General features: G+C 46.7%; 1 protein-coding gene across 7 annotated transcripts in view; it reads left to right on the forward strand.

Annotated features, from left to right (window-relative positions):
* Positions 1–26,560, forward strand: part of Tbx5 (T-box 5) — an 88,707-nt gene that overhangs the window by 51,677 nt on the left and 10,470 nt on the right. For all 7 annotated transcript variants that reach the window (XM_006530283.2, XM_006530282.4, XM_006530281.3 and 4 more), the window contains 2 exons: positions 5,339–5,430; positions 22,993–23,219. In XM_006530283.2, coding sequence (XP_006530346.1) covers positions 5,339–5,430; positions 22,993–23,219 — 319 coding nt within the window. The remainder of the gene's footprint in view (positions 1–5,338; positions 5,431–22,992; positions 23,220–26,560) is intronic.

The raw sequence follows: 26,560 nt of genomic DNA on the forward strand, positions 1-26,560 counted from the left end.
ACATAATTAAGATTTTTGGCCCTCATGAGTTGTGTTTTTTTTCCCCCTCCGAAAGCAAGAATTTGCAACAATTATTTTCATTAAGTTTTACAACTGCTGTCTCACCAGTTGGAGCTGGCATTTATGTTTGCTTACCCCACTCCTCTACTCTCTCCCTTCCCCGGATATCCGGTTTTATGCTGATTTTGGAAGGGAGTGCATTTGTATGGTAAATATAAGGAGGTTTCCTTGGAGATTTTAGGTTGCTATAGGCTTCCAGGTGTGCATATTTGGGGGGCTTATAAGCTGACACGCAGCCTACAGGGGAGGGAGGTTGTTACAGAGTGGCTTATAGTGTAAGGGATTGTGTGCAAAATAAAATGTGTTTCAGCAACAGATGAGCCTGTCTAGAAGGATTTCTGAAGGATGATTCTGGTGTGTGTGTGTGTGTGCATGCCTGTGGTGTGTGTATGTATGTGTATTTATGTGTGGTATGTATGTGTGTGGCATGTGTATGTGTGCATATCTATGTGTGAGTATGTGTGCACATGTGTGTGTGTTTGTGATATGTGTGTATATACATGTATATGCCTGCATGGGGTGTATATGTGTGTGATGTATGTATGTGTACATATGTATGTGTGTACATACATGTATGTATGTCTTTATGGTATGTGTACACATGTATATGCCTGTGTGTGCCTGTGTGGGGTGTGTATATGTGTGTGTACATGTGCATGTGTGGGATGTGTGTATGTGTACATGTGTGCACATGTGTGTGTGTGTTTGTGGTATATGTGTATACATATGTATATGCCTGTGTGTGCCTGTGTGGAGTGTGTATGTGTGTGTATGTGTGGGGTGTATGTGAGCATGCACATATGTGTGTGTTTGTGGTATGTGTGTATACACACGTACATGCCTCTCTCTCTCTCTCTTTCTCTGTGTACATTCATACCATACCCACAAGTAGAAGTCAGATGACAACTTGAGGGAGCCAGTTCTCACCTTCCCTCCTATTGGTCTTGGAGATGGAGCACAGGAGTCCAGGCTTCATGGCAATCACCAGCTGTACCATCTCACTGGCTCTGCCTCACTTTTGAGACAGTGTCTCTCACTGAACCCAGAGCTCTCCAATTGGCTAGAGTGGCTAGCCAGTGAGTTCCTGGGAATCCTCCTGTCTCTGAACTTCCAGAACCAGCGTTCAGTGGGATCTGAACTCAGGTCTTCATGCCTGTGTTAGGGGCACTTTACCCCCTGACCCATCACCCCCACCCTCCCCAGCAACGCTTTATGCTTATATCCTGGAGGGGGTCTATGAGGTCCCTGAAAGAAGTAAGGTGGGTGTGGCATAGAGCCCAGCAGTGGAGCAGTGTGTGCAAAGTCCTGGATTCTCTTTCCAGCACTGCCTAAAAGGAGACATATTTAAAAATCAATGTTTAAGTGTATCTATAACTAATTATTTTTTATTCTATGCAATGAGGTTTTGCTTTGTTTCATTTTCTGAGACAGAGTCTCAGTAGGGGACCTCAGTCCCTTGGTTTTGCTGCCTCAGGAGCATGGTGGAATTACACGTATGAACCACCACACCTGCCTGCCCTCACGGCTTTGTATGAATTAAGCAATGATGAGCTTATGAGTGACCTCAAAAGACATAGAAACAATCACTGTGAGAAAACAAAAACTTGTTTGAGTGTTTTGTCTGCATGTATGTCCGTGCATGTATGTATGTTCGTGCATGTATGTCCGTGCATGTGTGTTTGCCCGGTGCCCATGAGGTTCAGAGCAAGGCATCTGATCCCCTGGAACAGGAGTTACAGACAACTGTGAGCCACCATGTGGATGCTGGAAACTGAACCTGGGTCCTCTCAGAGAGCAGCCACTGCTTGTAATTGATGAGCCATTTTTTTTTCAGTCTGCAAAAAGGTCTCCCCCACCCCCAACAAAATAAAGCCCATGTTTTTCATTTTTTTCCCTTGGACCAATTTTGGGTCCTAAGTTCTTAAAGGGACAGTGATGTTCTGGGCTGGGCCCTGGATTCACAGCCTCATCGTCCCCAGTATTTATTGCAAGGACTGGTAGGGATCCACTTCAGTGGCTGGGATGGGGGAGGGGATGAGGGACAGGACTCTGGTTCCACCCTGTTGAAATGATCTAGCAATTATTGTGTTTCTCTGTAATAGGGTCTCATGCAGCCCTGGCTGGCTTTCAACTCAGTATATAGTCAATGACCTTGAACTTTTTAATCCTTCTGCCTCTGCTGCCTGAGTTCTGGGATCACGGGTGTCTGCCACCATGTCTCATTTATGCCTTGCTTCTGCAATTGAACCCAGGACATCTCTGTGTGCTAGGCAGGCACTCTGTCAACTGAGCTGCATACCCAGTCCAAATTATTTACTACTACTACTACTACTACTACTACTACTACTACTACTGCTATTACTACTATTATTACTACACTATGGGGTCTTGCTATATAGCCCAGACTGATCCCAAACTCTTTATTCTCCTGCTTCAGCTTTCAGAATGCTGAGATTACAGGCATACCTGATCTCCAGCATACATGATAGTATACACAATCTCCAGCATAATGATTTATAGCATACATGATCTCCAACATATGTGATCTCCAGCATACAGGATCTCCAGCACACATGATCTCCAGCATACATGATCTCCAGCATACATGATTTACAGCATACACAATCTCCAGCATACATGATCTCCAGCATATACAATCTCCAGCACACATGATCTATAGCACACATGATCTACAGCATACATGATCTACAGCATACACACTAGCTTGATGTGATCTAGTGATACAGTCAATTTTTGAAATTTTTTACAGGATGATCTTCCATTGGATTGTGCCTTTTGACAGAATCTCAGGAGCACAGGCAGGTCTTCGAATTCAGACGTGCACATTTCCAAGATAGCTTTCAGAAATGATTTACAGACTCCGACTTATACAAAGAGTCCAGACACAATCAGAAAGCAACAGGCATGGCCAGGCAGGCCTTTGATGTCAGCACAGCATCCGGGATGCTGAGGCAGGTGGATCAAGAGTTGGAAGCTAGGGTCCATAGGAAGTTCTGAAAGCAAAGCCCACCTTCTCGTTGGAAAGAGGAAGTAGGCGCTGTTAGAGAAGGTTCTAGCACAAACTTTCCCAGAACAAAAACTCCATCACAGAAAACTAGAAAGTTCGTCGATGGTATCGATCAGGGTGGGGCAGAAGAGTAAAGGAGCTGTCATAATGGACCTCATTAGTAAGGAAAGAGGGAGGGGGATGTGTGCGCACATATTTAAAATATTTTAAAATAACCACTTTAAAAAAAAGATCTACTCCACTTTAAATTACTGTGTATTTGCATGTGTCCATGTGTGGCTGTAGGTGCCCACAGAGGCCACTGGATCTCTGGGAATAAAGTTATAGGTAGCTGTAAGGGGCTGGGAACCAAACTGGGGTACCCTGCAAGAGCAATTTGTTCTCTTAAGACCAGGATACCTGTTTATTATTGTCATTAATGTGTGTGTGTGTGTGTGTGTGTGTGTGTGTTGGGTGTCGCATGTCCCAGGGCAGAGGACATCTTGTGGGAGTCAGTTCTCTCCTCCTACTCATGTGGGGCCTGGGGGTTGAACTTGGCTTCTCAGGTTTGAGGCAAAGCTCATTTTCTGAAGTGGGCGTACTACTGCTGGATGGACACGTGATGAATAAGATGCAACCACAGAGAGAAACTCAGCCCAATCCATGAGCCCTCTGGTTTTCCATCAGAGAGTTTTAGCTCAGAAGTAGCTTGTTCTAGAAACTTCTCTGGCAGCATCACACCAACTTTCTCCTTCCAACCAGAAGGCAGGCTCAGAACTTCCCATGGATACCAAAACAAAAAAGAGTTTGTCATCATTTCTTGAATACCGAGTGACTCTGGCACACTTGGATTCTACTTTGGTCATATAGAGTCATATAGAGTCGTGAACAATATTTAAGGTTAAAATAATTTTGAATAAAAAGGGGGAAATTGATTTAAATAAGACTCGAAGCTGGGCATGGGGGCTCACACCTGTAACTCTAGCAGTTAGAATGACCTCTGCTGGAGGCCAGCCTGGGCTACACAGTGAGATCCTGTCTCAGAAGAACAAAAGTGGGGGTGTGGCTGTCTCAGCAGAGGTTCAGAGTTTGGATCACTGACACCCACATAAATGCTGAGCTACCATGGCTGGGGTCCCTTTAATCTTCCTCTGGAGGTGGAGACCGGTGTATCAGGGAAGGTGGATAGCTAGGCTAGTTGAATCTGCAAGTTCCTGAGAAAGATCCTGCCACAGCATGTAAGGTGGAGGGACCCAGGAAGATACCTAGTGTCAACTTTGGGCCTCCACAAGCATGCTCCTAAACATGTGAACATGCATGCACACGGGATAGCATACATACACACATATACACGTAAGGCAAAACAAAACAGACCTCAATGAAAGCCAAGCAGCATTCAAACCCTCTTAGAAGGGCCAGAGGCTCTGAAGGGAAGAAGTCATGTGGTACTTGTCATGTGATTCTATACGTGACAGTTCAACTCACACACAACTTTTAGGAAACATGTCTAGCAAATTCCACATGGGTGCAGCCCAAAGCCTGGATCTGCTATTACATTCAAGCTAATATAATACGTGTTGATGGCTTAAATTAGAGCGTTGGGCCTTGAACCAAAACACGAAGAAACACACAGTTCTGCTGCAGGGTTGTGACACAGAGTTTAAAGACAGAATTCCCACCTCCTTGCTTAGAAAACCACAGAGGGTCATTGCCACAGGGTGGCTACCATCTGTGGGAGCCTCAGACGTTGCTGGCGTTTATTATACTGGGCAGTGTTTTACACCTGGTCCAGTCAATGCTGTCTGCAAAATGGTGAAATGGGGGCATGGCTGGACCTTTGAAAGCTTCGATCAAGATGTGTTCTCTGCTATCGGGAGATTACCACATTGTGTGGGATATGCAGTCGCTATGTCAACACTCACAGCTTCCTAAGGAAGAGGGGCCAAATGTTGAGGCTTCCATTTCCCTTTGAAATGCAAAATGCCTAACACACACACACATACACACAGAGAGATGATAATGTAGAATATGACTTCAATTAATAAGTAAACCAAATCCAGGTTTCCCCTTCCTTTCAACATCGATCTGATCCAAGACATTTTCAAAGCCTCAGCTACGGTGGTGTGTGTCCTGTCACTGTGATGGCTGCGTTGTGTTCCCTGGGTTGTCCTGGGGTCTCTTTCCCCATGACATTTATTCTGCACACTTGTCCCAAGGCCCTCTTTGGGCAATCAAGTGTGAACCAACTTGTTCTCCCTCCTTCTCTCTCAGATCACACAGCTGAAAATTGAGAACAACCCCTTCGCCAAAGGCTTTCGGGGCAGTGATGACCTGGAGTTACACAGGATGTCTCGGATGCAAAGGTAAGAAATCGGGGCAGGATGCACCCCCACAAATCCCCCTACCAGCATCCCCGCCATCCAACAGAGAAAGATCTCTCATTCCCATCTCGGTCTCTTGTTTCTATGTCTCTGTGTCTCTGTGTCTCTGTGTCACTCAGTCTCTCTCTCTCTCTCTCTCTCTCTCTCTCTCTCTCTCTCTCTCTGTGTGTGTGTGTGTGTGTGTGTAGGTCAAAGGTCAACACAGGTACCTCCCTCAATCACTTCTCCACCTTATTTTTGAGACAGAGTCTCTCACTGAACCTGGGTTCTCTGATTCAGCCAGGCTGGCTGACCATTGAGCTCCAGGGATACTCCGATGTCCACCTCCCTACAACTGGTATTGCAAGCAAGTCTCACCATGCCCGGATGTGCCACGGGTGCTTGGGATTTGAACTCATGTCTTCATGTACACGCAGCTGGCATTTTATGGAATGAGCTGTCTTCCTAGCCCCAAGCCCCTCTTCTCATAACCCTTAGGATCTGGAAAGATGATTTTTGAGCAGCCTGTAGTATGAATGTCTGGGTAGGAGTCTGTGGAGTCTAGCCTGACAGGGACCCATAGCTTTATGCCTCCTCTTCCTTTATTGTACCCCATCACCCCTCCTCCTCCTGAGACCTTTTCCCCCTTCTCCTTCCCATCCATCTCAGCCGATGAAGGCTGTTCTTTCGGCAACATCGCTCCATAAACAAGAGAGAAGTTAACAACTCCATTTCCTGGGGGTGAAACACAGACCAACTTGATACCAGGTGGTGTCCATGGCACCCTGGGGCTGGGGCTGGGGGTGCGAGTTGGGAGCCAGTGCTAAAAGTCATTTGCTAGTTTGACACATCCTGTGGTTGCAGCTGCTGATTTGACAAATAAAAGGGGGGGTGGTTGGAAGAGAGACTTGGGTCTGACTGAGAGGACTGAACAAGTTTAGTCAGGTTGTCAGTTGCTCTCTCAACTCCCAGTGTGACCCGCTACATGGCAAGAGAATTGGAAATCACATCTCCATCCCCTTAGCCAAATGTGCACATGTGCAGACACACACACACACACACACACACACACACACACACACAGAGGTACATACACAGGTACACATCACACATACACAAAAGTACACAGATACACACACATGCACACACACACAGAGGCACAGACACAGGTACACACAGATACACATAGATACACACACATGCACACAGACACACATATGCACACACAGAGAATACATACACATGCACACAGGCACACACATGCACACACAGAGAATACACACACTTGCACACAGGCACACACACAGAGGCATATACACACACATGCACACAGGCACATACACACACATAGAGGCACACACAGGCACACAAGTACACACATATACAAAGGTATGCACACAGATATATACAGATATACATGAGAACACAGAGGTTCTCTCTCTTTCTCTCTCTCTCTCTTACTCTGTGTCTCTTTTTTTCCCTCTTTCTGGGTTTAAAGATTCAAAATCAAACCAAATCATTGATGATGTTCTGGAAGACAGGAAAAGGGAGAGTCAGTCAGATACAGGACACAGTCATCAAAGAAAGGTAAAAGACCACACAAGAGAAAGGGATGGAGGCCCATAGTCTCGGGGTCTAAACACTGCCCTGAGAACTGTGTGTTGTGAAATTAATTCAATTAAAAATATTCTTCTATCGGGCAGTGGTGGCACACTCTTTTAATCCCAGCACTTGGGAGGAAGAGGCAGGAGGATTTCTGAATTCGAGACCAGCCTGGGTCTACAGAGTGAGTTCCAGGACAGCCAGGGCTACACAGAGAAACCCTGTCTTAAAAAAAAAACAATATATGTGATATATTGGAACTGGAGTTATAAGTGATTCTGAGTCCCCATATGGGTGCTGTCAATCTAGTCCAGGTCCTCTCCAAAGAGCAACGAGTGCTCTTCACTGCCAAGCTTCTCTCCAGCCCCAGGACTATTTAACCTCAGTATTTTCAAAATGCATCTGGAAATTGCCAGTTGCTATAGCTCTAGGGTCAGAGGAGTCAATGCCCACAGAAACCCTGTCTAATTAGAGACAGATACAACTGTTTGAGGTCCCCCGAGAGCCAAGTTCAGGGTCACATTCCACAGTGATGGTGACTTTGCTGCAGAGGTAGCCCCAGCCATTGCTGAAGCTTTGTCTGAGAACTATAGGTGAAGGTCCAAACTGGGATAATTTATAGACGCACGGGTCACCAAAGGGCCTAGCATCTCCCACTAGCTCCATCCTTCTTGCAGGGGCAGGGTGGGCTGAAGAGGTCAGGAGACACCTTCCTCTCCAGCTTCACCAGGTCTACTGAGTGTATCTTTTTTTGTGTGCTAAGGAAAGAACTCAGGGCCTCGGACATAAAATAAAGGCCAGTTCTACTGCTGAGTTCCCCTTCCAGGAAGGTTCTTCTTACTGCATCCTCCTTGACAGCAGGAGCTCCTTGACTTAATGCAGCCTTCTTCTCCTCTGGAGTCTTCTCCAGGCAACCTCACTGAGATGCTTGGAAAACCCAAGCGCACAAGATCACTGTACACTTGGGAACTCTCCAGGTTCTTATCGCTGTGGATGGAGGTCCAGACCACTCACCGTGACTGACCACACCCTTCCTATCAGGCTCTGTTCCCCGCTGTCTCTGTCTGCTCTGAATCTGTTGGCTTTTTCTTGTTTGTAGCCCTGGGACCTGGGTTCAGTTTGTGTCTGATCTTTCCCCTCCCTCCCCTGGACAGCACTCAACATCAGTGGGTTTCTTGGGGCTCTTCCTCTCTTTAAGGAACTTCCCCTGCTGGCCCCTGCTCTTCGGAAGCTCACAGGAACAGGTGTCAGCCGAGAAGGGAGACTGGTGGTGGAAAGGGCAGGCGTTTGAGAGCTAGGACACATCGATATATTAACCAATCCTAATCACCACTCCTATTCCTGTTTGACTGGGTCTCTGTCCGTCCAGGTGTCATGTGGAAAAGGGGGAAAGAGAGGGGGTGAGAAGAGAAAGTGAGGGGGCAAGGAAAGAAAGGGAGGGGCTGGTCACCACTGCTTAGCCTGTTGGAAACAGTCTCTCAGCCTAAGAGACACAGGTCTTTGTGGCCACATGAGGAGTTTGTGTTGGGAAACTGAGAGAAGGCTAGACCTTTCTGGGGGATTAGATAGGGTGTTTTTTGCAGGTGGCCTTAGGGACTATGAAGGAGAAAGCAAAATGGCTGAAGTGACAGTTTCAAGGTCAGTCAAAGCTAGGGGGCTATCCCTGGCCCCATGTCAGTCATTGTACGACTCTGGGGAAGCGAGCTAACCTTCCAGAGACTCGATGTTCCCACCTGTGAAATGGGCCCAAATAATTATAACCTGAAAGTTTTAAGGGTCTTGCAAAAATTACTTGAGAAAATGCAGGCAAGGAATCTGGATCCTAGTCTATTCTCAGGACACTTTCCCTGATCCAGGGGAAAATCTCCCTGGGACTATCAGTTCTAAGTTTGTTCAGAATTTATTTTGGGCTGTTGTTCCAGCCCCTGGGTTGCAGTAGGTAGTGACAAGCAAGGACTGTGGCTCTTGGAGTCAACTGTGATAAAGGGCGGCTCACTGTAATCTTGTAATTCTGTTTCCTGTCCTCCACACACCCGGTGACAGCTGACTCGAAGAGGAGGAGGGATGAAATCTGGAAGAAGGGAGAGAGAGGCAGGGCTCTGGAGGGCTGCACAGCTCTTCCACAAAGCTCTCTTCTGGACTGGCTCGTCCAAGGCCTGGACAGTCATCTCTCTCTCTCTCTCTCTCTCTCTCTCTCTCTCTCTCTCTCTCTCTCTCTCTCTCTCTCTTTCTCTCTCTCCCGATTCTGTGTTCGGAAAAACATGACAGTGACTTAGCTGTTGCTCAGTATTCGTTTATGATGTCCAGTGACAGGAGCCATCACCACTTAAGGGAAGACTGAGAAAATATATATATATATATAACCACTTATACTGCCTGCTTCCAGCTTTCTGTGACAGTGCGCACAACACCCAGGTGGTTTAGAAAGGGGCTGCCCCTGCAGTAAAACAAAAACAAAAACAAAATAAAAAACAAACAGCTCCACACAGTCAGTGTTCAAGTCCTAAGAAGTGAGCGACTGGGGAGCTGATCTTAGAGGGTTCACGGACCCCGAGTATCCGAGTGTCGGTGCTGTGATCTCAGAGATGTTACTGAGGTGCTGGAGAATGAGATTAAGTTAATAGGAGGGGGAGAAGGGAAGGGAAGAGGAGGGAAGGAAGAGGAGGGAAGGAAGGAAGGAAGGAAGGGAGGGAGGGAGGGAGGGAGGGAGGGAGGGAGAAGGGAAGAGGAGGGAGGGAAGGAAGGAAGGAAGGAAGGAAGGAAGGAAGGAAGGAAGGAAGGAAGGAAGGAAGGAAGAAGACTGGTTAACTCCTAGGTGACTGAAGGGAAATGATTGACACATAGCAGATGGGTGGGCCTCCGGAAGAAGTGACGCAGTGATAATAACACACAGACAGCAGATATTCTGCGCCTGTGCCTGTGCCTGCCAGCTCAGCCTCTAGAAGGGTTAGGACTCTGTTGCTGCCAGAGACAACCCTAAGCCCTGCTTTTTGCTGTGGTTCCAGCCTTGAACTTGGCCTCTGTGACCATGGTCTGTTCCGACAGTTTGAGAACTTCTGGGACTTGAAGGGTCCAGGGCTGTGACGACAGGGGTCGGGGAAGGTTTTATGGAGGGGGCCACAGTAGCTTCCAGAAGGACGGGGGTCTAATGTGTTGAGAAGAGAAGCGGTAGGTAGGGTCGGAAGAGTAGGGTGTAGATTCTGAAGGTCTTGAGCTGAGGGAGCATAGGCAGTGACGTCATGAGAACTGCTCCTGGAGCCTGGATAGTGACATGGAAGAGACAGCTGGAGACAGCTTCTAGTCCATGCCTATCCCCATTGCAAAAGAGGAAACTTAGGTCCTGGGACTCTTTCTGGAAAGGTTTTGATCTGTTCTTTAATTCATCTTCCGCCTTTATTAAATGCCTGCTGTATGCACTGGACAATGCAAAGATGAGCCAACATAGAGGAATCAGGGCTCAAGTACAGACAACAGGCACTGAAACTGGAGGAGCCCTGGATAGTTCTAGCTCACGGTATATCTGTCTTGACTTTGAAAAGGAGGATATTTTCAGACCACCAGGGCCCAGTGCAACAGTGAAATGTTGTAACTCAGCTTTGTGGTATTGCAACAAAACACCTTAGGAAGGAGAAAAATTATTTCAAGTCACAATTTCAGACCTGTCAATCCACAGTCAGTTAAAGAACTCCCTTTGGGCCTGTGGCAAGGCAGAATCCCCTGCAGTGTCTCACCTTGTAGCAAGTGGAAAAGGGTAGTGGTGATGTGTGTATGTGGAGGGGGGAGCAAAGGGGGAATTCCCAAGATCCCAGTGAAGGGCAGACCTTTGAAACCCAGGTTCCACTTGTTATTTTTTTAGAAACATTTATTATATCTTATTTTATGTGTATGAGGATTTGCCTACATGCATATCTATAGAGCTTGCAGAAGCCAGACAAGGGCACCAGAACTGAAGTTGCAGATAGTCATGAGCTGCCATGTGGGTGCTAGGAATGGAACCCGGGTCCCCTGGAAGAGCAGCCAATGCTCTTAGCTGCAGAGCCACCTCTCCAGCTCCCGGTCCCTCCCATGGGTCTTTGGTTAGAGACTTCCCTAAATTAGTAATTCCCGCTGTCAAACAAATGAATCCCAAACTGTCCCAGACTGGCTAGGCAGTCCTGTTCTTGGTTTATCTTATTCGTTCTTTGTATGTTAACAACCCAAGCCAGATAAAGGGGAACACAGGGTCACCCCCATTTCCTGAAATGCATTTGTAGGCTTTATAAAGGAGAAAAGGGTGCAGGGTTACCCCAGTTATCTCACAGAGGACTCCACGGCTGTTGAAGAACCCCCAGTGCCAGTTCAGGGAAACTCATGGGATGTTACATACATGCAATGTATAGTGGCAAGAGCAAGCATTGCCTGGGAGTCTTAGGTCAGATCTGGGCGGGGCCTGACGTTGAGGCATGTGACTGAAGAAAGGAAGAGCAGGCTCCCAGTGTGTATACACTCTTTTGAGGATCTGCCTGCCAGCTTTCTGCAGGCTCCGGACTGCCTATACCTGCACGCAGCTTCTCCAACACGGGTTCTGTCTATACTGGAAGATTCTTAACGTCCTTCACTGGCCTAGATGGAAAGACAGCATAGCACAGAGCTACAGTGATGTCCCAGGTTGACTGTACTCTGGGTGATGAGACAGTGTTTATCTTAGTGTGGCCTCTTTGCAGGTGCAGCTGTTAGGGTGACAGAAATGACTGAGAGACAGAGTCCTTACTGTGACCAAGGATTCCCCTAGGGGAGACCCCTTATACAAGGTGACAGAGGTGGAGAGGAATTCCCTTGCGCGCGCGCACACACACACACACACACACACACACACACACACACACACACACACCCCACCCCCATGCTTCTTGCTTCTCTTCTGCAGAATGGCCTTGAGCACTGGTGGCCTTTCTGCCATAGAGGTCTAGATTGAATATCCCTCACCCAAAATGTTTGAGCCCAGAAGCCTTTTGGGACTTGGAAGTTTTGTGCATTTTGGACTACTGCACACGTTTAAGAGATTTCAACTCCATGCCTAAGATTCATTTGTGTCTCAATGCCTTGTACACATAGCCTGAAGGGAATATTTACACAGTATTTTCATAGTGCCTATGGGTTCTTTGGATTACTTAATGCACATACTTAATTATGTAACTGGTCTTGTTTGTTTCCCGGGGACTGACCCCAGGGCCTTTGCACATGCTAAGCCAGTGCTCTATCACTGAGACACATCCCAAGCTGTACCTACTTTAAAACATTATAATAATAATTAGTGTGTGTGTGTGTGTGTGTGTGTGTGTGTGTGTGTGCACATGTGCGTGCCCATGGGGACAACTTCGTGAAGCCAGTGGTTCTTTATGTGGGATCCAGGGATGGAACTCCTGTTTCTAGGCTCGACAGGCACCTTTCCCTGCTAAGCCATCTTGCTGGCCTCGTAGCTTGTACATTTAATTGCAACAAGTGTGTGACTTTCCACTCAGGGTGTCGTCTTGTCAGCTCTCAGAAGGCTTCAGGCTGTGGAGCATTTTGGATTTGGGAATTCAGGACACGCAGCTCGTGTTGACGGAGTCTTACCAGGAGCTAGCCAATTGCTCTTTTAATAGGAAGTAATTCCCAAGGTTGACATTTGAAGATTTTTGAGTTGTCCTTAGTCAGACAGAGTGGGAAAGTTTGGAGCTTAGGATTCGGTAGTCAGATGAGAACCTTCTCCATACCACCCCAGGGACAGTCTTGGGGACACTCAGCCTGGTCACATTATATGTCACCATTGTCTTCCACCTCTGCTTGGTCATGTTTCAGCCTTTCCATGGTGTCCCTTCCCCTTCTTAAAGTCCAATGAAAGTGGACCTTTAATCCCAGCACTTGGGAGGTAGAAGCAGGCAAATCTCTGAGTTTGAGGCCAGCCTGGTCTACATAGCAAGTTCCAGGACAGCAAAGGCTACATAGGGAAACCTTGTCTCAAACACACACACACACACACACACACACACACACACACACACACACACACACACTAAATCAAATGAAACCAAGAAAGAACTGAAATACTAGCAGTATATACATACATAGAGGAAAAAAAAATCCAACAATTTTAAGGGATGCATGGAGCTGGGCCCTTCCAAATTTCATTTCTTCTGTTGGAGAGTTCTTGCCTCTGTTGTAAATCAATTTTCAGCCTCTGACCACACATGCCTGGCTTTTCACATGGAAGGCTTAGCGCCCTCGCTTTCTCTGGCTTGTGGCTAGAGGCCAACCGAGTGCCCGGTTACAGAGAGGTGACCTGAGACTTTTTTTTTGTGTGTGGCAGTCCAGACTCCTCCACCCTCCTGTGATTCTGGCTGCCCCAGGGGAAGCACGTTTATCTCAAACAAGAGTGAGGTTGTGAATGGAAAGCTGAGCAATGAGCTATGTTGTAAAACTGAGGTTGTCTGCAGAGACTCCATCTGGGATTTTGGGGAGCAGGTGAGAGGCTTGGATAGCTCCCCTCTTTCTTACCTGCAGTTTCACCCCTCCTGTCTCTCTACCTTTGGGCACTTGCCTTCGAGAGGGGGCACTGTGAGCTGCTCATTCGTTCATCTATGTTTTTACCATCTCTACTTGTGATGGACAAGATGTTCATATATAGTATAACACAAAACTTTGATGCATAGAACGTGAAACAGGCCATTAAGACAATCGACACATAGCCTGGGATAACTACTGTTTTCTTCTCTCTTTTTCTCTTCCCCCCTCACCTTCTGTCTCTTACCTTTCCTCTCATCTCTCTGCCCCTCTCCCCTCCCCTTCCTTCCCCCCTTCCCCTCCCCTGCCAGCTCTTCCCTCCCCTAGGAACACCTAGTTCTTATCCTCTGCGTATCTATATCACCCTGGGCAGCCCCCACCAACTCTATATCATGCTACTCTGTGTCTTTCTAGAGCTCATTTCTCTTGCATGTCCAGAATGCTTATTCATTGATCAATGTCTCCCCACGCCCTTTCCTCCAGCCCATGGCAGCCACCAGTCTGCTCTTCCTATTGGAAGTTGGACCATTTTAGACTACACCTAGGAAGTGAGGTCTTACAGCCTATCTTCCTATGTCTGGCTTCTTCCCCTTAGCATGACACCCTCCAGGTTCTTTTATGGTGTCTCAAATGAAAGGATTTCTTCTTTTTGAAGGGTGAATAGTACTCCATGATACACACACTCCACATTCTCTTTATCCATTCACCCACAGGCTTAGGTCATTTCAATTTCTTGGCTCTGGTGACCAGGACAGCAATGGACATAGGGATCCAGTCACCAATTCCATTCTTTTTGGATACAGACCCAGCAAGGGACTGCTGGACCACACAGTGCTTCTATTTTTAGCTTTCGAAGGAACTCTGCGATGTTTCCCAGGGTGACTGTGCCAAACCATATCCCCACCAGAGGCAGAGAGGGTTCCCCTTTCTCCACCTCCTCGCCAACACCTGTTATCTCATGTCATTTCGATAGTGGCCATCCTAGCAGGTGTGAGGTGACAGCCCCTGGGGGTGCAATTGCCTTGCATTTCCCCAGAAAATGAAGTTGATTCTTTCCTCATGGACCTGTTGACTGTTCGTGTGTCTTCTTTGGAGAAATCTCTGCTTAGATCCTTCATTGAATTTATATTTTTATTTAGCCAATTATTTTGGAGTGCTACTGTTGGTTGATCTCAATGCTCTGATCTCACCAAGTTTGTGCCTTACTACTGTTATATACTGATAATATATGTGTGTGTGTGTGTGTGTATATATATATATATACATACATATATGTGTGTATGTATGTATGTGTATATATGTATATATGTATGTATGTATGTATATATATGTGTGTATATATATATATATAAATATATCTATATCTATACATACATACTCAGGTGTCCATATTTTTATCACCATCACCACCACCACCACCACCATCATCATGGAGCTCCCTATCTACTTTCCAGCAGTATTTATCATACTTATAAGGGAGCTTGTTAGAAAGCAGATTTCTACATGTCCCCAACAGTCTGTCCTTCTAGGATGGGACAAAAGCTTCCTTGGGACAAGTTCTTTCAAATGACCAAGGGAGGGATTCATTGGCCAGCCCTGCTTTATTCTTTGGCCTTAAGAAATGAGCAGACAGGTAGATGTGTAACCCTGATTTCTGAAGACCGAGTCCCTGTGTGGGTTTCCTATAGGAAAGACTCCCCTCTTTCTCTGTTTTGTGCTCAGATCTGGCTAAGTAAGCATCAAAGTCACCCACAAGCCCTGTGCAGCATTTTATCATCAAACACTTAAGATGTGAAGAAAACACAGAATTAGACCAAAATGTCTGCCTGTAAGTCTGCTCGGTCACACGTGTGTTCATCTGTCGGTCTGTCTGTCCATTATTCCAGGCCATGTAGCCATCATCCTTCTTACTGTAACAGATCAAATTTAATCTACATCACAGAAATGAGCCATTTCAATCTAAACTGTTCAGTGTGTGCACCGTCAACCAAGATTCGATTTTTTTTGTTCACATTTCTTCCCTTTAGCTAAGATTTCCAGAGCGAGAGGCACACATCATGAGTTTACCTTTTGCTTCTTGACAAATGTACGCACTTGTGAAACCTAAATCTCTGTCAAAATCCAGAACCTTCCATAAAATCCGCTTATTCCTCTTATTGGCACATATAGGTGTGTGTGTATGTGTGTGTGTCTGTGCGTGTCTGTATATAGGTGTGTGTGTATGTGTGTGTGTCTGTGCGTGTCTGTATATGTATGTGTGTGTATCTGTGTATGTGTGTGTATGTATGCATATGTGTATGTATATGTGTGTTTATGTGTGTACATATATGTGTATGTGTGTGTATGTTTGTATGTGTGTGTATGTATGTATATATGTACATTTGTATGTGTATGTATGTGTATGCATGTGTATGTATATGTGTGTATGTATGTGTTTATCTGTGTGCATATATGTATATTTGTGTGCATGTGTATGTTTTTTATGTGTATGTATGTGTGTGCATGTGTATGCATATGTGTGTATGTGTGTGCATATATGTGTATTTGTGTATGTATGTATGTTTGTGTGTGTCTTGTGTATGTATGTGTATGCACGTGTATGTATATGTGTGTATGTGTTTATGTGTGAGAGTATATGTGTATTTGTATGTATATGTATGTTTGTATGTGTATGTATGTGTGTGCATGTGTATGCATGTATATGTGTGTGCATATGTGTGTTTGTGTGTTTGAGTGTGTGTATGTGTATATGTATATGTGTGTGTATATGTGAATGTGTGTGTGTGTGTGTGTGTGTGTGTAGGCTCAAGGTTAAAGTCAAGTGTCTTTCTCAATCACTCACCACCCATTGGCTCAGCCAGTCTAGGCACCCAGTTTGTTCCTGGGATCCCCTGTGTCTGCCCCTCTCACACTGGGGTCACAGATGGGATGCCACATCCTCTCAGCATTACGTGGATGCTGGGAATCCAAAGTCTGGTCCTTAGGCTTGTTCAGTGAGTGGGTTGCCCACCGAATCATCTCTTCCTGCCGGCAAGCTTGTCAGGTTTGAGAACTGACTAAGTCTGTTCTGTGTAGTGCAGTGTGTCAGATGGAAGGAAAAACTGTTTGGGGGACAGCCAGCCAGAGCTCACTAAGGCTGAGCCACATTCACACCCCACATTGATGCTCTCTCCATGGAGTTGCTTCCATTTGACTCCCAGATGTCCTGCAGGATGGACCTCCTTCCTCCAGTCCTGTAAATGGAAGAAATACAGCAAAGGACCAAGAGACAAGGGAAGCTATCCTGTGAGGGCCCAGGTTCCCCATGATTCGGAGCTGTCTCAGTAGCATTTGCTAAGACCTCTTTTGGACCATTGGATCTCTTTCAGATAGTGGGCATGAGTGCACACCTCTCCCTAGAAAACTGGCAAGCCCAGACTGCTTGCTTGATCTTTGAGATGGGGCTGCAGCTCAGAGCCCTTTTGGAGCCTGCTCGGTGCAAAGCTCTGCTTCCACATGTGCTATCCAGGATGGGGTGATGCACACCCATCCTCCTAACACTCAGAAGGCTGAGACAGGAGGATCAGAAGTTGGAAGCCAACTTGGCTATATAATGAGATGCCCTAACCTATTGCACCCCCCACAAAGTGAGACTTGGGGTGTAGTTCAGTTGGTAGAGTACTTGCATAGGATTCAGAAAGCCCTGGTTTCCATGCCCAGCACTACATTAGCCAGGCCTTCTGAGCATGTCTATCATCCTAGAGCTTAGATGCAGAGGAAGGAGTATCAGAAGATGGAGGTTTCAGGGAGGGGTGGCTTAGCCGCTAAGAGCACCTGCTGCTCAATTGGAGGACCTGGGTTTAGGCCCTAGCACCTACATATCTGCTTACAACTGTCTGTAACTCCAGTTCCAGGGGATCTGGTGCCCTCTTCCGAATTCCTTGCACACCAGGAACACATGTGGTACACACACACACACACACACACACACACACACACACACATACACACACACACACACACACACACACACACACACACACACAGAAGAAGAGCTTCCATACACACAAAATAAATAGATCTAATTGTTAAATATAAATTTAAAATATGGAATGGGGCTGGAGAGACAGCTCAGTGGTTAAGAGCACTTGCTGCTCTCTCAGGAGACCTGGGTTTAATTCCCAGAACCAACATAGTCCAGTCCTTAGGGGATCCAATGCTCTTTTCTGGCCTCCGTAGATCTCTCTCTCTCTCTCTCTCTCTCTCTCTCTCTCTCTCTCTCTCTCACACACACACACACACACACACACAGCGTGTGCGCGTGTGCACGTGTGCGCGATACACAGTCAGTCATGCAAAACACCCATACACATTCAAAACCAAACCAAACCAAAACTAAAACAAATGTTGAGGGTCATCCTTGGCTATCTATTGAGTTTGAGGACAGCCTGGGCTTCCTTCCTCCTCTCTTCTCCTTTACTGAGCTCTGTGTCCCCACATGTGATAAGTCTGCCCATCTACCAACCATCTCAGAACTCCTAGAGGCCACTGCCATTATGATCCCATTTTATAGAAGGAGATAGAAGCAAGCAAGGAGGAAAGAGAAACCAGGAAGCCACCCACCATGTCTGTGGCTGGCTGCTTGATTACAGAGCATCCACTCAACCAGGCTAGCATCAGAACCAGAAACTGGTTGCTGCTACTCTTCCTAGAGTTGTACAGCTCCACGGTCCCAGAGCTGCAAAGCAAGGGCTATTAGCAGAGAGGGAAGTCCTTCAGAGAGTCTTGGCCCCTCCCTTTCAACCACACAGCCCTAGTGGGAAATTTATGTAAACTATTTGTGCCCATTTTCCACAGTGAGATGATTTCCTGCCCTTCTATCATGAGAAATGAAAACCAAATGGATTTGTTAGCTGCACTGAGCTTCGTGTCACCCCGGGTGTGCCCTCCTGGTTCCCGCGGTGCCCACGTATGTCAGATCAAAATAACTTCCCCCGGTGGTTGAACATACCAGGAAAGTTCCCTGGGGGAATGAATTTGCCCGGCACGGCCCGATTTAATTTAGGTCTCAGAGGAAAATGCGGAGCCAATGAAAGAGGGATTTACCGCACAAGAACGGGGCTTTAACAGTTTTCACCCCACTTTGGTTGTTTTAAAAATGCTGCCAGAAATTGGGTAAAGCATCTGCCGGGAGAAAACAAAAGCGTCTCCGCCAACACCAGCTCCCTGCCACCTGCTTTCGTGAAAAGGCCGATTCAGCCCGCTGCAGTGTAGAGGGAAGGTTCATTAGATGGCGGGCGGCGGCTGATGGTGCAGTTTGGCCCTCGGTTTCAATATTCCCTTGTAACGTTTTACAACCCAGACCCGTGGACAATGGCGTCATTCAGTACACTCCCGCGCTCGCTCGCAGGGAACAGAATGTCAGGGAGCCTGAGTCAGGGAGGGGTCTGGTTTGTGGGTTATGGCACCCAGGGAGAGTCGAGGAACTCAAGATCTGGCTTGTGTCTGGTGCCTCGGATCAGCCTGCTTGGTGGGGTGGGGGCTGGAAATGGCGGACCGATGGACGGAGGGATTGAAGGTAAAAGCAGCAGACTGTTGGAGCAGTGCGCCTTGTCCAGTGCCCCCGACCCTGCCCTCTTGTAGCCAATCCACAGTTCTGTCTTTTCAGCCCAGCCCCTTCATTCGTGAGTTTTCTTACCTGTATGGCAATTCTTACATAGTCACGTGAAACAAGGGACGATCTGGGGCTCAAGAGCCGGAAGACATTGAAGGCAGTCAGTACGGTGGCTGGAACACGGATCGTGGAGGTGATGATGGTGGGAATGGGAGTGCAGCTGCTGCTGAAGGTGGTGGTGACAGTGGTGGATGATGAAGGTGGTGGTGCTGATGGTTGATGAGGACCGTTGTGATGCTGATGATGGTGCTGGTGGTGATTATTATAGTGATGGTGGTGGTGGTAATTAGGGTGAAAACCTGTGCGCACCTTTCAACCGTCACTATAGTTCTACAATGCTTTGGTTTCTTTGTGGACATTTTTAAGCTGTAGGTGAAAACAACCCACCTTCCCATCCAAGGCACCATGGTGATGCCACCAGACAGGGCTAACAGTCTCTGACTGATCTATCCTTTGATTGGTCCACGAGGAGCTCCATGGAGACCACCCTGCTGTGGTGCACTTCCCACATCTCTCTCTCTCTCTCTCTCTCTCTCTCTCTCTCTCTCTCTCTCTCATCTCACTGGATGGAGGAGGCAGGATGACTTCCCTCACCCACAGCCTGACACCTGTCAGATGGCCTCAGGACACAGCATCTCAGGCACTAAACGAGATGTTCTTGATACATGCCGGGAATGATGTTTGAAGCTCCTTAGAGAGAAACAAGCTGTGAGGGACATGTGGTTATTGGGGATAATATCACTTTTCCACTTCTGGAAGTGTTTATAAAACAGGGTTTGGCCTTTCTTGGGGTGAGTAATTCTGCAGTTTGGCAAGGTTGGATGGGAGAATTCCACGGAGCACGCTGGTCTGCTCCCTTGTAAATTCCCTCCGCCAATATTTTTGGAGGCTTATTTTCTTTAATTAAAAAAAATAACCATTGCCGTTAAACATATAAAACCCCAAATGATTTCTCCCTTCCTCCTGGAGTGCTGATGGGCCAGCATTTGACCTCAGCAGACTCAGGCTGAGTTGCCGGTGAGATCTGATGGCTTTGGTACCGTTTTATTATTGTGCTTTTTTTCTTTTATTCTTCTTGGTTTTTCCATTACACGGTTTGAACCACAAAGCCAGTGATCTTAAGCTAATGCCATTTCACTTAGCCTCCTGGCTGACTGGTGGCTGTGTGGCTCACATCCCAGCTGGGATCCAAGATGGCATAGACCCCCAGGGGAAGCTTAGCTGAGAGACTCTTGGGTGTCATGAGTGGTGGATATGAGTGTCACGGAAATTTGGCAGCTCCTGAGTTCCTTGCCTGGCTACAGTGATATGTTTCCTCATAACAGAAGCAGAGGCAGAGAGTAGAGGAGGGTATATCCCTGGTGTATAAAAAGGGGTTTTCATTCCAGGCCTCTGCTTTAGACATTGGAAGGAGTGCTTACATAATAGGTGAGCTTGAATTCTTTCTGGCTGCATCTTGACCAGTTCTGGATCTTTGGGCAAGTTGACTAATCTCTGGGATTCAGTTTCCTAATCTGTACAATGGGCACAATAACTATAACCTCATCATAGCATCATGGGAAGGGTGCCATGGGCTCTTGCTGGTGGCTGTGCATATGGGACTTGTGTCCCCATATGCTTTGTATTTTATTCTATTTGTTGGCATTCAGGTATTAAAACTCAGGGCCTTGTATGTCCCATGGGAATACTCTACTACTAAGATACACCCCTAGCCTGTTATTAACTAGCTAACAAATTGGGGCACCGGGAGTTGAACCCAGATCCTTAAGCTTGCCAGGCAAGTACTCTGCTACTGAGCCACATCCATATCTACCTATCTATCTATCTATCTATCTATCTATCTATCTATCTATCTATCTATCCCCTCCCCTTCTCCTCCCTGCCCCTCTGTGCTGGAAACTGAACCGAGAGCCTCATGCACGCTAGGTGAGTGCTCTACCTCTGAGCTACACCTCCACTCCCAGTTGCACACTTCAATTTCCACAGGTAAACATCTATTTTAGTTGCACAAGAGGAGCTGAGTGAATACCTCAAGCACCTCGTCTAACGCATGTGATCGCTCAGAGTGAGACTAAAACTATTTGGATCAAAAAATCACCGTAAAAATGCCCCAAAAGATACTTGATTCCAGGTCATGAGTAAACAAATAAATAATATATGAACAAACTCTGACGCTTGGAGTTTCCTGATCCCAATGTGCCTTGGGTCAGAATATGTCCCTAGCCTGTCTAGTACCAGGGTTCTCTGGCTGAGCATTGAAACCTATACATTTCTCAGAATACTGTGATTAAATTCATGAAGCACATACTCTAGACAGGAGACTAATAGTGTTGAAATGGTTATCAAATTATTGTCATTGTTATTATTATTTTGGGCTCCTGATCCTCCTGCCTCTGCCTCCCAAGTGTTGGGATTAGACGTGTGATCCACCACACCAGGCTTATCTGGTGCTGGGGATCAAATGCTGGCCATCATGCATACTAGAACACTCTACTGAACGGTTACATTCTCAGCTACATCATCAGAGAACCAGATTCTGAGAATCTGGTAGGATGGAGGCTCAGTGGGCTATGTGAGCAATGCATTTGGATCCGTGGCTTCCATCTTCTTTACCCTCCCTTCCCCCTCCCCCTTTCCTGTCTCTCTTCTTCCTACTTAACACAATCGCAGCAGCGACGATGACAGGCTCCTGCCAATCTCCTCACTCACTCACTCGCTCAACATTATAGTCTCTTGAAAATTATCTAATTTTTAAATTTCATTTTTAATTATGTGTATGTGTGTAGGGAGGGGATTGTGTGCACATGAATACAGATACTTACAAACTCCACAAGACGGTGTCGGCTGCCCGGGAGCTCGAGTTATCATTGGTTGTGATGTGGGTGCTGGGAACCAAACTTAACTCCTGAGCCATCTCTCCAACCCCTGAGGATTCCTTCCTTTTATTGTTGTTCTTATGATGAGGATGAGGAGGAGGAGGAGGCGGAGGAGGAGGATTCGTGTATGTGTGACTGTAAATGTGATATGTATGTGGGGTATGCTAGTACCATGGTGTGCATGTGTGTAGGTCAGGGCAGCACAACTTTGTGGAGTTGGTTCTCTCCTTTCACCTTTATGTGGGTTCCAGGGATTGAACTCAGGTCTCCAAGTTTGTGCAGCAAGCCCCTTTACCCACTAAGCCATCTTGCCTGCTCATGAACTAGAGATGTTTATTTCCCTCAACTCACGGAAGGGAGAAACCAAGCCATAGACTAGTTAGATATTTAGATATCTCAACGTGACAAAGACATCACTTAAAAGGAAGTAGAGGTTACAATCAGGGATGTGTCTGGATTAGAATGACCTAAGGCTGCACCTGACCAGAGCAGTCTTTTACTTGGGCAAAGATACGGCCTTAAAAAAAAAGTGGTCAGAGGTCAGAGGTTAAGTCTAAGTATCTAGGCAGTGCATCCGGCTTTGAACTTAGTTCAAAGATATTGCAGATGAGGGGAAATAATTTCACGTGTGGCAGTGGTGGACAGGGATTCTGAAGTGCTTTGCTTTCCTGACTGTAAGAAGTCTGTTTTCAGACCTACTCGCCTCATGTACAAGACGTGAGAAGTGTGTGTTGGACATACATTCATGGCATGGGATGTCAGGGGTCACTGGCCTCTGGATTATCAAAGACTCTCTAGTTTCTTATTTTGTTGACTTTTCTGTTGGACTCATTGACACGAGGCTCAGCAAGGAGGTGAAGTTCCATCAAAGCACCGGGGAACTTATTTTTCTCTTTGTCTTCTTCCTTTCAGTAAAGAGTATCCTGTGGTTCCCAGGAGCACAGTGAGGCACAAAGTCACCTCCAACCACAGCCCCTTCAGCAGCGAGACCCGAGCTCTCTCCACCTCATCCAATTTAGGGTCCCAGTACCAGTGTGAGAATGGTGTCTCTGGCCCCTCCCAGGACCTTCTGCCCCCACCTAACCCATACCCACTGGCCCAGGAGCACAGCCAAATTTACCACTGTACCAAGAGGAAAGGTGAGTGTGGCAGGCCTGCTGGGGCTCTGCCCTTACTGCTCGCTGCCATGGCGGGGCAGGGGTGCTCGCCACTATGGGGGGGTGGGTGGACGCAGAGCGACATCTGTTTGCTTATTATTTATTTAAAAGTAAGTGGCACAGAAATATAGAGGTAATAGGAAATTCAAACCATGTCAGTAAAAGTAAGAGGTTCATTTAGTATGTCTCTCAGTTCAGCTTCTCCCTGGATAGGATGTAAAATGTCCAGATTGGCTTTATTCATTTATAAAGCATGCATGTATGTAGCATATGTACACATATATACACACATACATATACATACATACATGCACACATTCCTATACACAAACGTATTAATATATACATACACATTTACAAACATACATATACACATAATGTACACAAACATATACATAATACATATACATGTATACATGCACACATATATGCACATACATACATATTCACATATATACACACATAACACATACTTTACACACATATATGTATACATACATGCATGCGCATACATAACACACATATATACACATATGTACACACATATATAATACATATACACACATGCATAACACACACATATACACACATACATGCACACATACATTCACACATAAATACACATACACACAGAGACATACATCACACACGAATAACACACACATACATACACATGTACATAGACACATACATATACATATACACAGAGACACAAACATCACACTCATTACACATGCATAACACAAACATACATACACACATAAATAGACACATACATATACAGACACACAGAGACACACACATCCCACACATTACACATGCATAGCACACACACACCATACATACAGCACACACTCCTTTATCAAATGAGAAATCAATGATTTTCCCTAAGCTATCTGAGCCAAAGGGTCTGTGTCAGGAGAAGAAATATCTGCCAGGCCTTTTGGGAGCCAGAACCACCATAGTTAGCATGTACAGTGTGGTTGAGTTTAGTTTATCTGAACATTTGCTTGTGTTTGTGTGTTTTGACAGAAGATCTTTCTGTAGATCAGGTCAGCCTCCCTTCTGCCTCAGACTCCCGAGTGCTTATCTTCCCTGGGTTTCTCCCTTTGTAAATGAGGACAGGTTGTCTCGGAGCACATGATGCCCGTCAACACTCAGCAGGTTGAAGCTATCCCAAATAGATGGCATGTAGTCACTGTGAATACTGAGTCCCTGGAAGATACGAAGAAACAGTTATTGTGAGGCACTTCCAAGGTGGAGATAGCTTTCACACCATGACCTTCAGGGTCAGACAGCAGGGGTGCAGCTCACCTTTGGGAGTTGGAGCTTTCTTTCTGAATATGGGCTCGTTATTTAACCTCTGTCTTCTCTGTTTTAAATGAGATTGTCGTTCAAGCTCAGGGTGGGAAATGTCTTGTGGCTTGATTTGATGGTGCAGGCCCATGCATATGCTGTGTGCTTGTCTGGTATGGGCTCAGTCAGTGGCCACTGTGTTATTCTCAAACACCTAAGTCATAGTCTGGCCCCTCACTCCCCAAGCACCAGTTCTGCGCCTTCAGAAGTCCAGCGACCTGATTCTGGACTTTTGGTTAAGCTCTTCACCAGCAGGCGACACCAGCAAAACTGTTGTAGTAGAAATCTCAGGAGCCGGGCTTCCCAGAGGAAGGAAGCCAGATCTGACTGACTAACACAAATGCCCCATCCTTGTGTTTGGAAGGAGAGACACTCTGGCATTGGTCCTTGCCTGGGGATGATGTCTGACTTCCAGATGGACCCAAACCCATTCAAACTCCTTGGATCTCCAAGGCCTGAACAATGTCACCCCAACAAGCCCCCAGCCCGGCTCCCCCCAACATCCGCCCCAGGGTGGGCTGGATACCAGATGCGGCAAGCTCATCTGTTCCCTCAACTCTCAGAGAGGGAAAGAGTATCCAAGGAGGAGTTCCTGTTTAGATATCCTGCCTAGTGTGACAGCTAAAAGGGTTGGTCTCTGAGTAAGTCTTCTCCCAATGGAGGCATTCTGACAGCTGGTAAACTGAGGCACGGCAGTAAAGGGCTCGTGAGTTTTTCCTTCTAAGACAGGGTCTTACCATTAATCTCAGACAGGCATCAGACTTTCTGTGTAGCCCAGGCTGGTCTGAAACTTGTTGTGTAGCTCAGGTTGGCCTCAGACTCCCTGCATAGCCTGGGCTGGTTTTGAATTCCAGTCATCTGCTTGAACTTCCCAAGGACTGAGGTTGCAGGCACACAACACCGTATCCATTCGGCCGGTGGTTCGTGAAGGTGGAATTAGTAGGTGAAAGCTCTGTCTGCGCACTCTGTACCCTGCGTTGCTCACTGCCACACTTTCTTGTCTGCAACACCGTCACTACATTCAACATGTCATCTCCTGCGGGGGATCGTGGCAGGGATGGGTCCTACATGGTCATAAAGAGCTCAGCAGGTTTGCATTAGGGAGCTCTGTCGATTAAATTAATGCCAGACTCGGGGGGGGGGGAGAGAGAGAGAGAGAGAGAGAGAGAGAGAGAGAGAGAGAGAGAGAGAGAGAGAGAAAGAGAGAGAGAGTTTTGAAAAGAACCAAACCCATTTCGGGTCAGTAGTCACAGCACTGTCCTCAGCCACAGCCTCTGTACAGAAGTGGTGGGACGGCCACAAATACCAATCAAGGCAAACCTCCTTGGTTAGCCAACCTTCAGACTCCTAGGTGAATTCAGAATCAGCACAGCAGGGCTGGAGAAAGGGTCCGCCTGCCTGTGACCCCTGGCTGCTTGCCGTCAGGTGACCCTGGGAAATCGCCTTACCTTTCTGGGTCTGGAGTACTTCTGATACAGGTCGAGGATAATTGTAAGCCCTACCTGTTGCATTGAGGATGAGGAGAGGAGAGACTACATGGGAAGTACCTGGTCTGCTACTGGGTATGGCTGAACAGCCCCAACATATCTGTGATCACCTCCCTATCCTTTACAGAAGACCTGCTGTCCCAAGTAGCCTGCTGTCCCAAGCAGGCTGAGCATTGTGTAAGTGATGATAGAACTATGTAGTTAAAACTGGAATAGGGTCTGGACTGAGATCTCAGTCAGCAAATGTTCTCTTTACAAGCCTGAGTCCCCCAGAATCCATGTATAAAAGAAGCCAGGTGTATGGGCACCCATTAGTAAGCCCAGGGTTAGAGAGGACAAGGTTCGCTGGTCAGCTAGCCTTGCCTAGTTAGCAACTTCCAGGTTCATGAGGGACCCTGTCTTATAAACCAAGATGGATGGTACCTGAGGAGTGACAGCTCAGGCTGTCCCCTGATCTCCATGGACAAGACACATGCTAAC

This window comes from Mus musculus, chromosome 5, assembly GCF_000001635.26.
Source record: "Mus musculus strain C57BL/6J chromosome 5, GRCm38.p6 C57BL/6J".
Lineage (NCBI taxonomy): Eukaryota > Metazoa > Chordata > Mammalia > Rodentia > Muridae > Mus > Mus musculus.